The following is a 14,369-nucleotide window of genomic DNA, read 5'->3' as shown; positions in this document are numbered from 1 at the left end:
ACACCCTGCCGCTGGAACCCCAGCCAGCAGCTCTGTGTTTCTGGGATAGCACCCAGGTTTTAATGGGGGTAGTTACTTTTACTTGTTTGAAATGCTGCTGCTGCTAACAGAAGCCCTGCAGGTGGATATCAGATTCGACTTATTTTTTTTTAACTCATTAAAAGCTGTGGTATTCTTATATTAGCTCCAGAGTAACCAGACAGTGCTAATAGTCAACCACACTTTAAAAATAGCTTTTTACTATCAACTGGAAATAGATTTCTCCAGTAACTCTTTATTTCCCAGAACTGTTTAAATGAGAAAGAGCATCACTTCCATTAGCTATCCCTTGACAGGTAAGCAGAGTGTTTATAACCGCAGTGTTGACGTTGTGTCACTACTAGCACATAGGAATATGAAAGTTTCCCCAATAAAAATTTGCTACTTCTATTAAAGACACACTTTGTCAGGGGAAAAGTCTCATGCACTGCAAAAAATGCTACAGAATATTACATTATAAACAGAAGAAAAACCCAAATACGTTAAATTACCATCCGTCTCCATAGAGAGACTGCATAGGAAAAAGAAATGGAAAGTCGGTACATCTACAGTTCCTTGAAAAACAGTCCCAAAAATTGGTGTAAGGTGCATGCTGGTATGAAACTTAAACTTGTATGTTGTGTCCTCAGGGCTTTTCTCTTCCCTGATCTCCAAGACACTGCTCCGTCTTTCTCTCCTTTCTTCCCTTCAGCCCAGGACAGAGTCAGCCCTTCCCAACACGCCGAAATGTCCCATCCTGCACTGTGCCAGATGCCAACACTGACAGTGTTTTCTCTGGAGTATGTTGTTCCACGTCTATGATCGCCCCTCTTGATTGCTATTTATCCTTCCCTCATGTCAGCTCAGGCCATGATGACGTTTTGTTTTCTTCCAGCTCCCAAGGTACTGGATAGGAAAGTGTTAAACAACTTTGCAATATTAAATATTAAAGCATTACAGAAGTCTAGCAGAGCCTCTCCAGAAACAACGCAATGATCATTTGTACTAGTATCTTAAAAGAAATATCCCATTTGCTTTATTATGTAGGTTGGAAAGAAAACAAAATGATTTCTAATTCTCTTCTGCACCCTTTACATGCAGCCTTTAAAAGATCCCTTCAGGAGAAACAGGGTAAGGAAAATGAGAGGTAAGTGTGTGGCATATTTGAAAGGTTGAGAAAACCCCTTAATACTGAACACAGCATTGTTTCTGCTTTTAGGTGCCAGCTGAAGGAAAATTTGTGACCAAAAGAAACAGTATGGTAGCTCTCAAGGTGAGGGAACTGGAGGAGGAAAGCCTTGTGAAAGACGACTGAGTGAGAAGCATGTTGAGCGCTGCCGTAATTTGGTTCTGCCATTTATTCAGTGGTTTTTTTGGCCAAATGTAGGCAGTCATAATTTCTTGCCTAGAAGAGGTGGGTTTTATCCAGGCCCAAAAGATGAACAATAAGAACTTACCTGAGATTTTAAAGAGACAATGGTGTCTTCAAGTTCCTGTCTCAAAGAGGCTGGCATCAGACCTTTGAGTGTGGTTTCATATTCTTGTCGTATATGGGTTATCTGTAACAGAACAAAAAGAAATTTATATATAGATGGCTACTCTTGGAAGCCGGAGAGTAACTTCTCTGCTCCTTTTGCCCAACCTGGAGTACAAATAAACACAGAATTGTGGTATCAAGGGAAGGGGAAGAAGAGAGATGAAAGATCAGCAAAGACGTGTAAAGAGCAAAAGAGTTTAAAAAGAGGAAGAAAGGAAAAAGAAAATGTAAGAATAAGGAATATATGGAGAGGAGGAAAAAATAATGAAAAGGAAACAGGCATTTGTTGGGACATGGTATGAAGAAGCAATAATAATTTCTAAAACTGTTTCCACAGAGCATTTATACACACACACGCTTTGCAAATAGATGGTCAGAGGTTTTCTTCTTGTCTTTGGCGAACCCGGTCAGCAGAGTGATACTTGCCCCTTACTCCCTTACACGAGGTGAATGACCATTTCCCAAGGTTTTCTTACAAAATTTTTCAACTTCCAGATGCTTTGGAGGACTTTTTTTTTAAAAAAAATTCATCACACAACTATTTTTCATCACATCTTGGGTCTTCCTCAACTTCACTGAGGCTGCAGGACTTTTAACAAATAGGTTTGAGCATCTTTGACATGTTACAGCATCATATGTTCACACCGAAACAATTACACCTAGAGGACATTTTAGTCCATAACCTTGCTCAACAGATGCTGAGAGAACAGGGCACTTACAAAGCAGCGATACACGAAGCCAGATGAGCTGGAAAGACCATGGTTTGTATCTCTCCAGCGTGGTTGTATTTGCCAAATGGTGACCCAAGAAAAGTCCGGTTCAGCTCTGTCCCTCGAGTGGCAGAGGGCTGCTCACACGCTTTATTACTTGGCTGAATCAGGGCCTCACATCTGTACTTAACTTCCAATAGGATTAACTGCTTAATTCAAATTAAGCAAGTACTTAGGTGTTTTTCTGGATTAGCAGCTGAATATGTAAATAAAGGATAAAAGGGATTCAATATCAGATTAACTCATAAAATATCTTTAAACTTCCAAATTGAATCTCTCTTCCAAAGACTTACACACCATTTTGTGCTAATTTCGGTTTAGTTACCAAATGGCTTAAATCTATCATTGTGACCGCAGATCTAAACCTCAGTCTTAGATCTGACGAAGCCACGAGTTACAAATTGCAGCTCCTGGATCGCAAGGAGCGCACGGGCTTCAACACGTGAGAACCAAACACAAAGTTCATGGCACGACGCGCCAGTTACCACCTTACGGAAAAAACAGGTGATGCCAAAAGAGGTCTCATGCGTAGTGCAATTATCCATACAAAAGGAATAAAACAATCTGATGAAACTTTAGGAAAATTCTGCCTATGAGTCATTCCGACATGCAGAAGAAATCTCCAGATCTCTATGCAAATCGGCAATTAGAGGCTTTCCTTGTGAGCTGCAAGTTAAGCGATGCCACTATGCAAATCCAAAGGAAAAAAAAACGGTGAGACAGGAAACCTGGTTTGAACTCTGCTTGCATATAAGCCAGCGATCAGAATTTATGTTTTTGTAAGTTACTCCAATAAATTTATGCTACTATTTCTACAAGGGCTCACAAAGTTATGCAGGGGTGCTCTGCCAGGATAAATATTTTCTGAGCCAACAGCTCATTTGGGTGGGGACCTTGATAGAGCAGAAACATATATTTCAGTTAATTCAACATGTTATGTTTGCCCTTGGTGAGACGGGAGCAGAAACAAGCAGCTGGAACAGCAAAATGCTTTTATTTCCTAAATTTTGAATAATAAAAATCTATTTTGGGAGGAAGAGGACCTGGATGATGACCCTGCCAACACATTGGGGTGACCCAACCAGCACAGAAACTCCCTCGCAGGGGCCTGACTCGACGCTCAAGCTCTGCATTTACAGTGTCAGGTGCCGAGCACGGACCCCAATATAACTCACGATAGCACGATCTAAACCCATGACATCATGATCTAAACCCATGACATCATGATCTAAACTCATGACATCCCGACCTAGCCATGAGAGCACCTCGGACTCCCACCAGCTTCCGCAGGGGCCAGGCACACAGCGAGAGCCCCTCGTTACAATTTTTCCTAGAGGAAAGTTGAGAAAGTTTCATTCTAAGTAGATGCAACAACAATTTTAATACAGCTCCGTGAGCGAAATAATAATGTCTAATTGTGCAACAATCTTCTTTCAACCAGGACACTGGTTTTAATAGTTTAATCTGCAAGTGTCCTCTAAACACGTGCTTGCCCAACACTGTCAACGTTTGCTATTAACTCTGCAAAGCAGCAAAGGGATTGTTCCCTTTTGACAAACACATTTCTTGGAAAGTCAGGAAGAAATACGTACTGGGCTTTAAAGTATGGATCTATATTACGGGGCTGGCTGAAAACAGAGAAAGAAAATGAGAAACAAGTCCTGGTAGCTGAAGAATTGCTTGGGGCTGACTTCTTACTCTATTTCAGAGAGAGGACACGAACTGCTTTTGCAGTGAGAACTGTTCTTCGGGATACAATTGCAATTTGTTTGTTTGCTAAGGCAAAATCTGTTACTTTCAACTGTGCTCACTAGTAATTGCATCACAATAAGATGAAAATAAGATCCCAGCTGTTTCCTGTCATATTATGATAAACGACATGCTGGTATTTTTGGCTGACATTGCTATCAAGGTTTATAGACCCAAGAGATTAAAACAGTGCATGGCAAAAATCGAAATCACTTCTTATAACTGAAAAATAACATAGAGTGAGCTAATGTGTACTAATTTTAATGGGGGAAGTTTTTTTGTTTTCTAACACTTATTTTTGACCAATGAAAGCTACGTCTCCAGGGATTTTTATTTTTTTTTTGGTGTGCCTTAAAGGCTTTTTTGTTCTTTTATAGCCTCGAGCTGCCTCCCTAGGATCCACAAACACTGTGTCTCCTCTTGGACTCTTGAGAGATGTTAAAAATTGCAATTCTTCAGCCCTCAGGAGGGCTTTAGTCCGCTGGATGAGGATAGCTCTATTTCATTTACTGTTGTGTTCATTTTTCTTTGGTCCTGAGCAAGCTTTTTTGGGGAATTCATTTTGGCGAGTTGACTTAATCCGTGAACCCCCAGGAAGGTTTTATAGCTTTTAATATCGAGCTGCCACATTGGTCTTTGTTTATTCAGGTTGGTGGCTAACACGAGGTTTAAAGTTTTACCATCAATCATCTTTAGTGTCAGTAGAAACAAGTGAAACCTGAAGTTGCCACACGTAGCTCATGTAGGCTTAGTCGCACGATAAATTAGAAAGAAGAGACAAACATTCACACCACTACATAAAGTTATAAAAAAGCAGGGAAGTTATAATTTCATAGATTACAAATAGATCTTGTTATAGTTGGGCACTGCCCATTCTCAGAAGAGAGAAGAGTTGCAGAAGGGAGCACATCCCGTGGGCACCTCGCTGCACTGTAGCCACTCTCCTTTCTTTCTGAAAGCAACAAGTTAAATACATCCAGGAGAAACACAGTGCCTTCAAAATCCCCATCTCATTACCAAAATAAAATATATAAACAACGAACCCAGACAAATGCAACCTTCTCCAGATCTCCCAGATTACTTTGTTTGAACCAGAGGAGCTTAAGGAAAAACTAGAAGAAACTCTGAATTATACATTGCTAAAGCAAATGAAGGGATCACCGAAGAGTTGTTCGACTTGCTTTAAAAAAATATATCTTGTCTCAAAGGGCACAAAGTTAATATTTTATGTCAGATAAGAATCAAAAGGCAGGCCACTTCACTAAGGTGTTGTGGTTTTTTTACTATCTTAATTTCTGTCTCTTTACAATATTTGCAAAGGATAATTCCACGTGCGCCAGGAAATACTAGGAGAGTGACCAAAAGGCATAATTAGTATCATTTTATTATTATAAAATTTTCTTCACATTTCAGGGGGAGTAAGATGAGGAAAGTAATTTCCTGTTTCTCTCAAATCCTTTCCTGCGTTATTTAAACAATGGTATACTATAATGCTGTTTAAAAGAAAAAGCTCTTTAAAAAGGTTATGCATCTGCTCTGCAGTACACATCTCTGAAAGAAAAAATGAAAGATCTGCTGTAATAAATCTGAAGACAGGTTAGGGCACCAAAAAGGCAAAAATAACCCCTTCAGCCTTAGGCCAATCATTTAATCTCAGACTAAAGTTTCATCCTCCTAAATCAGGAGGATGATAATAATAATAATTCACGCAGGTCAACTTCATTCAGGTGGTATGAAGATCGCCAAAGTAATTTTCTGAAATCACTTTGAAAAGGGCAAGCAAAAGATGAATTAGCACGATGCCATCCCAATTTACAAAAAAAAAAAATCAACCAAAAAAAACCCTCAAAAAACCCCAAACAACAACCCAAAGAATGTCAAAATAATAATTAATCACTGCTTCTTTGTGCTTTCCCTAATAGCAGTGATTCCTCCCCGGCTTCTCAGCACTCTTAAGACTGCAGGTGAGCGCAGCTCTGCTTCCCTTGGGGCCACTGGGCAACGCCTGCCACCGAGCAACCGAATCTGCCAAATTCTGAAATTCCCTTAAATTTCAGATCTCTCTGCTTTCCGTTGTAAGAAAACGTTCAGTTGGAGCCCCAAATCTTCCAAAACAATTTTTCCTAATGAAGACTCAAATGCTGTATCCATTTTTACAGTGAAGAACAAGGTCTGAACATTTGTCAGTTCACAATACAATCAGATAAATATCCGCTGCTATTTAGGCCACGTCCTCTCTTATTTCAGGCAGTGGGAATTGCTATTCTTACTGTGCAACGTCCATTGAAATATGGTTCTTCCAGATTTAGAGAAACAGAGCGCTATTTGATACAAATGTTCTCGAGTCCTTAAGAAAAGCAATGAACGCTACAAATGGCATGAGCTGGGCTCAGCTGAAACCAGTAACTGAGCAAGATCAGCTGCGCAAGTTATTTTGTCAAATGAACACCACGTTGCTCTCCTCTGAGAAAATACTGCTGGAGACCCTCCTCTCTTCTAACAGTTTCAATAAAACATAAATTGGTGGCGTAGCTGTCCTCTTTGTCTTTCTGTCTTTAGCTAGAACCCCATCCGAGCGTCCAAAACAATTCTGCCTTGCTGTTTCACAAACCTGTGGGGACCTCTAGTTATGCTGAGCTGCTCGCTGCGCTCTGAGCTTTCTGCTCAAAGTCATTTCACTTTTCTTTCTTTTTTTCCCCCAACCTGCATCCAAGAAGCTTTATTACTTCAGTAGCTTGTATTTTGATATCTATCTTTTCTTAACCAAGATGTCCCACCTGGAAAATCCTCTGTTTGTAGTTAAGCAATCCGAGTCTATAGAATTCAGAGCTGCAAAGGAAGGGAAGACAGGCAAAGCTTGCTTTTTTATAAAAAACCCAAAACACCAGTGGGCTGCATATGGCAAGAACAGCATTCTTGGGATTACACGAGTTGGAGAGGAATAAAAGCTTTCACTGTCAACACCACAGAACAACCAGGAATGTTGTGGCTAGAAAATTCGCGCTGTTCTCTCAGCCTCCCCCTCTCCAGGGCTCAGCTATTGTTGCAGCTGGGATTTGGAGGATCCCGACTTCTTTTCCTCTCCTTCCACACGACTCACGGCAGATGCCATCTTTGTCCTCCAGCTCTTGTCAACACTGTCCCTCCACCGGCTGGCAAGGTGGTTCTGCACCAGGAGGGTCCTTCCCTCTGCGGTGCAAAGGGGACCCGGAGAGGGCTCATGCTCAGGACCTGGAGGAACAAGCCCGAGCCAACGCAGGCAGCAGCCAGCTGAAAACACATGGTGCTCATTTCTGTCGATGCCTAACACGCTATCAAGATAATTAGGTCTGAAATAAAGCTCTAAGCATCTTCGACATCACCACTGGAATGCATTTATGGATTTCGGTTTTACATTCCAGCACATGTTACCTTCTCCATAACCCTTTCCATCCCCGGGGTGGTTCGGCGAGTCAAGGTTTCAGCGCCAGGTCCGTGGAGGTGCCGAGTGCTCGGGTGCGGCCAAGCGCTGACAGAGCTCGGCAGCAGGCGGGATTGGGCTCAGTGTTTTCACACCCAGTGTGTGAACAAGCAAATCTTTGCAGATAATAACCAGAAGCTACTTTTATTATCACCATTTCTCCCCTTTCAAGAACAAGAAAGTAGCATCTTGATGGGAACACAAGCTGCCGAGTTTACGAAGCCTCGTGGCTGGTCGGAGTCTGCTCTGCTCTGGGTGAGGACGGGCAGCGCAGGCGACGGCCCCGGCTGCACCTCCTGCAGGGAATTCTGAGGGATGGCAAAATTGCAAACAAAAAAATACCTTCGAATTTAAATGATGCTGAAGATCAGCATAAAGCTGGCCCTTCTCAGTCCTTTTTAGCTCCATCCAGACACCACATCACCTCGAAAACACGGATGGGTCAGTTCACTGACAGCATGCGTCGCTGAGAGCCCGCACGGGAGATAAGGTGTCTCTGCTCTTCTGTCATCCAACTGCATCCTCCATGCACTCCCTTTTCTTTCTTTTTTTTTTCTTTTTTTTTTACCTTCCCTGCATTAAATACCAGCATCATTGTCCCTTGTAGTCCTACTTTAAACACTTCTTAAAGAACAAAATTCTCTTAATTGTTATTATGCAAGCAAACCACAGACGCTCTAAAATGATGTGCTGCTCTCTTAAAAGAAAGCTCTCTTTCTCATTCACTGCTATTTAAGACGAAGAGCTAGAAAACTGACATTTTAAAATACTCTCTAATTCCCGCATGCTGGCATATGCTCTATTCTTTTTTTTGGTAAAAATTCTCTTTTTCCTTTTAACTATTTGTTCTGTGGTTCCTGTTTTACTGTCTTTCTCCAGCTGGCCATTTCATTCTAATAATTCCTTCTGTTCTATAAAGTGGGTATATATTTGTGTGTTTTCCAGTTGTGTCTGATTAGCAAAGCTAACATTTGATCACTGACTTCCACACGTACATCATCATCATCATCATCATCATCTACCTCTTTTCCCTTTGACAGTTGCACAGTTGGTGAGAGACTTCTCTCCCACAGTTCCTGCCATATGGAGCTCCCAGAAACTTTCAACTCCATTGATTTCCAGCTCCTTTCAAATCCCACCTGCAAATCTGTTTTTCAGTGCTTGAATCTCGGCTTCTATCTCCTTCTGCTAATCTGAAACTTCATGCCGTACAGTATAATTTACTACATTTGATTTAGTTCTGCATTCTTTTCAGAATAGGCCATTAGAGAAAAAGCTATGCAAAATATAAAATGCATCAAATGCAAGTTCACGGTTTATTCTAATAATCCTGGTCTTAAGGAAAAGTTGGGGAGCGTTTTTGTATGAAAGTGATTGAAGAACATATCAACGGAATTGTATGTATGGTAGACACTAATCAATGTAAACGTAGTGGAACTGGGTTCCAAATAACGTCAGTGGTCATTTTCTGGTGCCTTTGCCAACACTGCCATACAGCTGTAGGGGCACCTATAGCCGTGAAATATCTCTTACAGAGATATAACCAAAATGACTCTGATTCTACCCCACCAGCCTGTCGGGAAGTCTGAAAAGACAACAACCCACTAAGAAACGGATGATGGATGCCTTGGTCTGTGTACGCTAAACAGCCTGGCCAGCGCATTCTCGCTTACATTAGATCCTTCGTTGCTTGTATGTGGCTCGCCAATATCTGCTTTCCAATAAAAATGTTTTAAACTTAAAATTTGTTCACCATAAGCAGTTAGAAAAGAAATCTTCCATTGTGCTGTCTGCAGGCATCAAAGCAGCAGATTCTCAGGTGCCATCCCGTGGAGAGCTCCGTCATCCTGGTGGCCTCCCACATTTTTCACAGTCTATATACAGATACGAGATGCTTTGTGGGAGGAAAACAGCTGAAGTATGTGGCTCCCTCTTAGCCCCAGTGCCTGGGATGTCGGCAGAGCAACGGACGGACAGGAGAAGGACACTCCTCAGCCTGGCAGAACTGCAGGAACTATTCTAATGTGACAATATTTGGTGTTGCTGTTCTTGAAAGTCACAGTGGAGAGATTTTGGGGACATTTGCTCTCTTCCCCATCACACGAGAGGAGCGCTGCCCGCCCGAGGGGCAGTGCCAGGGCGAGGGCTGCTTCCCCCGAACCACTTCTGTGGTTAAGATCATTCAAATCTAAACTAAGCTTCCCATTTCTGCTCCCACAGTCTCTGGGGGAGAATTCTGGAAGCATTTCAGCAGCATGGGTTGAAACAACCGGAGCACACGGCAGAATTTCATCACCGCCTCCTCCGTGTGTGCTCTCCCTTCCTCAGTTTCCAACGGGCTCACTGGCTGCAGGCAAAGGCTGCCCAAGTCCTCCGCACCCATGGTTGGCCACAAAGCAAAGCTTTTCTATTTTTAAATATCTATCCTAAGCTTTCTAGCCTGGTTTCAGATGACTCTAACACGTCCTGACAAAGGTAACCCTCTGAGAAAGTCTGGGAATTCAAGGCAAGGCCCCCAGAAGCACTGCCTGCCTCTCACACTTATCTAACAAGTTCTCTAATGAGCTAAACGTCCCGTTGTCACAATCTGGGCGATCCAGACGGAGAAAACTCTGCTGCTTCCATGTGGTTTTTCCAGAGCACACACAGCAGGGCAGGATGACGGAAGTGAGAGCAAAGATTTTCTGTGAATTTATCTGATCGCATTTAAAACTCCATGATACCTGGAAAGATCAGTCTGAAAAGAATTACGGACCAAAAGCCCTAAACTAAAGGGATATATTAATATTACTAAACTCTACCAGTCATTGTTTTGTTGAGAATTATTTGGGACCATTGCTCATCTCTATCTTACTGATTCTTTACTCACAGCTCCGCAAACCTGCAGGCAGCAGCACTATTCCCATCGAGGCGAAGGTGTGGCAAATGTTAGATGTTCTCTGCGCTACACAGCAACTAAAATTTCCGAATGATGCATCACAGCGTTCATCTGAGAACAAATATGTTTAGTTGGCATGGAAACAGTAAGTTAGGCTGAATGTGGTAAATATCCAGCAGTCATAAAAAATTGAGCAAGTCAGAATAACAAACACTAAGAGTGAAAACTCGCTGAATGCTTTTGAATCGTAGCTCTTTTACAATTATCACTCCTGTTTTCATTTGAACATGAGTGAAAACCACTTAAAAAACTAAGCTCTTCCATTTTATTCTAAATACTTCTAGAGCATCCTCATTCAGATAACTCCTTTCTCCTCTATTTGAGAAAAAAGAAATTAGAGGGCTGGAAATCTACATTTGTATTCTCCTTCATTTGCTCAGTAATATTCACGAATTTAACATAACTGATTTTCTGTCTTCAGAGAATCCCTCTCCTTTAAGACACTATTTCTGACTTGGCTGCTTGGAGGAGTATTCCTATGGTTTGAGTATCTACAGTGTTGACATTTCAGTTCTTTGCAAACACGATGAACTTTTTTCCCTCATCCCCAGTTAGAAATTTTACATCCAACTCAATCCATCCCTATAGCTAAGAACATTAGAACAAGGAATGAAAAGAACAAGGTTTTCTCCTGAAAAAATTCTCTCCAAAGAGATTCTTGGAGCTTTTTAGTATACTGAGTTGGGGTGATTACTCTTACAAAAAGGAATTTGAAATGAGATGTTCTACAGAGATCTAGGTAATAAAGAAAGATCATTACCATTAACTTTTATGCAGGTAGTGCATAATTCAGCAGAACTTGATGCACATGCTTAAATTCTCAGATTCATTGAGGTACATGTTTAAGCACTCAATGGTGTGCATCACTTTTAATCACACATTCACAGGATGTGAAGCCTGCTGTATGAAAAATCCAGATTTTTTCGCTATGACTGACAAGTGCACGAAGCCATACGACTCAAGAAAGAAACATTTTTAGTAGAACGGAAGGCCTTTCTATCAGAAATCTTGTCTTACGGTAGATCTAGGCACATATCAGGGACAAACAAGTGCTACACCACAAGAACATACGATACAGGAACACAACCTGAATGGGATTAGTTGACGGGAAACCACTTCCCAGAGTTACATAATACTGTGATACAAGAAGCTTCAGCATCGCCTTGTGTGGAAAAGGTTTGGACACCACCAAATGCCCTCAGAACCTGCCAAGACTGCTCTACTGTCAACAAACCTTTATATATAGTTACTTATAAAGAGTAACACTTTATCTACTGTTAGTTTGCTTCCTTCTGTGAATACAATTACGTAAGTGTCAAGAAGCTGGACATCTAATTTTTGAAGGAAACATCCAGCATGTTGACATGAAGAAAGGTGAGAGAGTTCCGAGACAAAGATCTGAGTTCCAATCTGGAAGTGTAGCATTGTTGAACACACAGACCATTGTCCTAGAAAACGATGCTGAGCAGAGACAGGACAACCTTTACGGAAAAGACAAAATTATTTAGGTTAGTCAAAGTGGAAGAAGTTCCCAGACACTTCTGACAAACGTTCACCTGGATTGGAATTCATCATTCAGATAACTTTGCCGTACTGCATCACTGAGGAAACCACACAGACACAACGCGACCGTATCTACTCACACTGGAAAGAGGATCAAAAAAGTAAATAGAAGTTCATACAAGAACTTGAAGTATTTGAATGAAAAAGCTCCATAAAAACAACGGCTCATCTTCAACTGCAGCGCCACACTCGCCCCCAGAGAGCTCAGGGCTTGTCATCAGAGTCCTGCTAACAAACCTCCTCCCCATGTCTCTCTGCATAATTACAATAAAGAAAGGTTAACTCGGTGTGATCACCAGAAGGGTACTGCCACAAAAGAGTTAAGCTTCGTGGATGTCAGTCAGTCTTAGAGACTGAAGAGTTATAAGGACATTGCACTGAAAAAAAGACAAACATGGAGCACTAAGATACCACCCAACTAGCCATAACGAGAAACAGCTTTTTATTTTTAATTAAAAGCACAACAAAATGTTTTCTTCATGTCTCATTCATTTGTTTGTTGTTGTTATAGAATCAAAACACAGGATTTTTCCTTTTAATGAAAAACAGAAGCTGTTTAACCCTCTCTCCTCCTTGTTTATAGACAAGTAAAAGCTCAGTAAAGTGGCCTTTGTAATAGCGCCAGCGCAAATTTTGATGTTTTACGCAATTCCGAGTCAGACAATATTGGTAGAACCAGAAAGCAAGTTCTAAGTTACTTCCTTACATATTTCAATGCCCCGATCGGCCGACGAGTCGTCAATTACTGTTAATAGTCGATGAACATGTTTACAGGTAGCCTGGCCAAGACATAACTGCAAATATGCCAGAGCTGTCATTTTTGCATTTTTCTTCTGGAGAGATAAGCGTAACTAATGGATTAAACAGTCACAGAGAAGACACACTAACAATGTCCAAAATGTTTGTCTGCAAAACAAACCAAAGCCACCTAAACCAAAACATCCTCAACGGCTCCAGCTTCTTCAGAAAGTCCCAACGGATGAACGGTGGAGCCAAGGCTGTTGACAACCTCAGAGATGAGTGTTACCATAAATCTGCTAACCTATTACCACCTGGCAGGAAAAGCTCTAAGCTGGATGGTGCAGTGTCATTAAAATAACAGATTTGTTCTGTGAGCACTGGACATTAGCAGCTGAGCCAGCCCTTCATTCATTTCGTGTGGACAGGATAGTCCCGGAGCTTGGTTTGGATCAGTTACTGTCCAATTATAATTCTCTTCATACAAGTCACTGAACAACAGGTTAGAATAGTCTCAGAAACCTCTACTAAAACAGTATAGTCGGTTCAAAATGAATGCATCATTTAACAGCTAAAATAGCTGAAATACCAACTTGAAATAGAGAGCATGAGATAAGTATTTGCCTGTAGGGTTCAGACAGTCTAATTCTCTTTTATTACCAAAAACACAGAAAAGAAAGCAAGCTGAAAATTTTGCAGGGAAGTATGTGCTTTTGCTTTGAAGCAAGGTATTATTTTTAAACATTAAACCTCTTTGCCCAAGGGAGGAGGACGGAGGACAGCACCCGGTACCTGCTCCTGGGTCTCCAGCTCCCTGCGGTGCAGCTTCTTCTCGGCAGCCCGCGCCTGAAGGCGGTAGCTTTCCACTTCATCCTGTAAGGCCTGAAACGATACCAACGGATGCAAAACACACGTGAGAAACAGAAGGCAGAAAAGCTCACAGGTAATGTCTTTCAAAGAGCTGATTAAGGAAACAGCGCAGTAGCTGTGCAGCTCCTCAGCTGCAGCTGCATTCAGCCGGACCGGCGAAGACGTGACAGAGCCAGCCCGGCCGCCCTTGCTGAGAAACGCTGTTCTGCACAGGCAGCACCACGGACGGAACAGCATTAGTTAAATCTCAGTAGCTCTATCTTAAGATAAGCTACAGGTATTAACGCTAAAAAATGTAATGAAAATCCTCAAAGATTGAGAGGGATCTGGTAACGTTGCAATTGCAACAACTGCATTTGCGATTGCAAACGTCTCGGATTTTTGCGGTCATCTTCTTCGCACAACCTGTGCTTCCGAGGAGCACTTTTGCAGTGTACCGATAACTTTTCCTTTAAGCCAGAAGAATAATCCTCTCTCTGGCAAACCATGTTTGGAATTTGCAGTGAAAATGTATTCCATCTTACAGAAATAGGATGCTCACCGAGATGAGGAGCTACCCTCCCGGCCCATAGTAAAGCTGAGCATGTGATCTACAAATGAAGTATAAATGGCAACAAATAAAAGAAATATTATGATCATGTCACTTTACCACAACTATCCAGTCTTTATTTAGTTCAGAAATGCTCACTTCTAAACCAAGCTCATAAAATGGATTGACAAATTTAT

The 14,369-nt window shown here is 41.6% G+C and overlaps 1 protein-coding gene across 1 annotated transcript in view; it reads right to left on the bottom strand.

Annotated features, from left to right (window-relative positions):
• The window catches only part of LOC104275370 (centrosomal protein of 112 kDa-like), a gene marked incomplete at its 5' end in the record, with an annotated part of 109,898 nt that overhangs the window by 28,350 nt on the left and 67,179 nt on the right, over positions 1-14,369 (bottom strand). Inside the window, 2 exons of the mRNA XM_009871301.1 lie at positions 1,476-1,577; positions 13,566-13,655. Of these exons, the coding sequence (XP_009869603.1) occupies positions 1,476-1,577; positions 13,566-13,655 (192 nt within the window). The remainder of the gene's footprint in view (positions 1-1,475; positions 1,578-13,565; positions 13,656-14,369) is intronic.

The sequence above is a fragment of the Apaloderma vittatum genome, unplaced genomic scaffold (genome assembly GCF_000703405.1).
Source record: "Apaloderma vittatum isolate BGI_N311 unplaced genomic scaffold, ASM70340v1 scaffold9896, whole genome shotgun sequence".
In the NCBI taxonomy this organism is placed as follows: domain Eukaryota; kingdom Metazoa; phylum Chordata; class Aves; order Trogoniformes; family Trogonidae; genus Apaloderma; species Apaloderma vittatum.
This window is presented reverse-complemented; position numbering and strand designations above follow the sequence as displayed.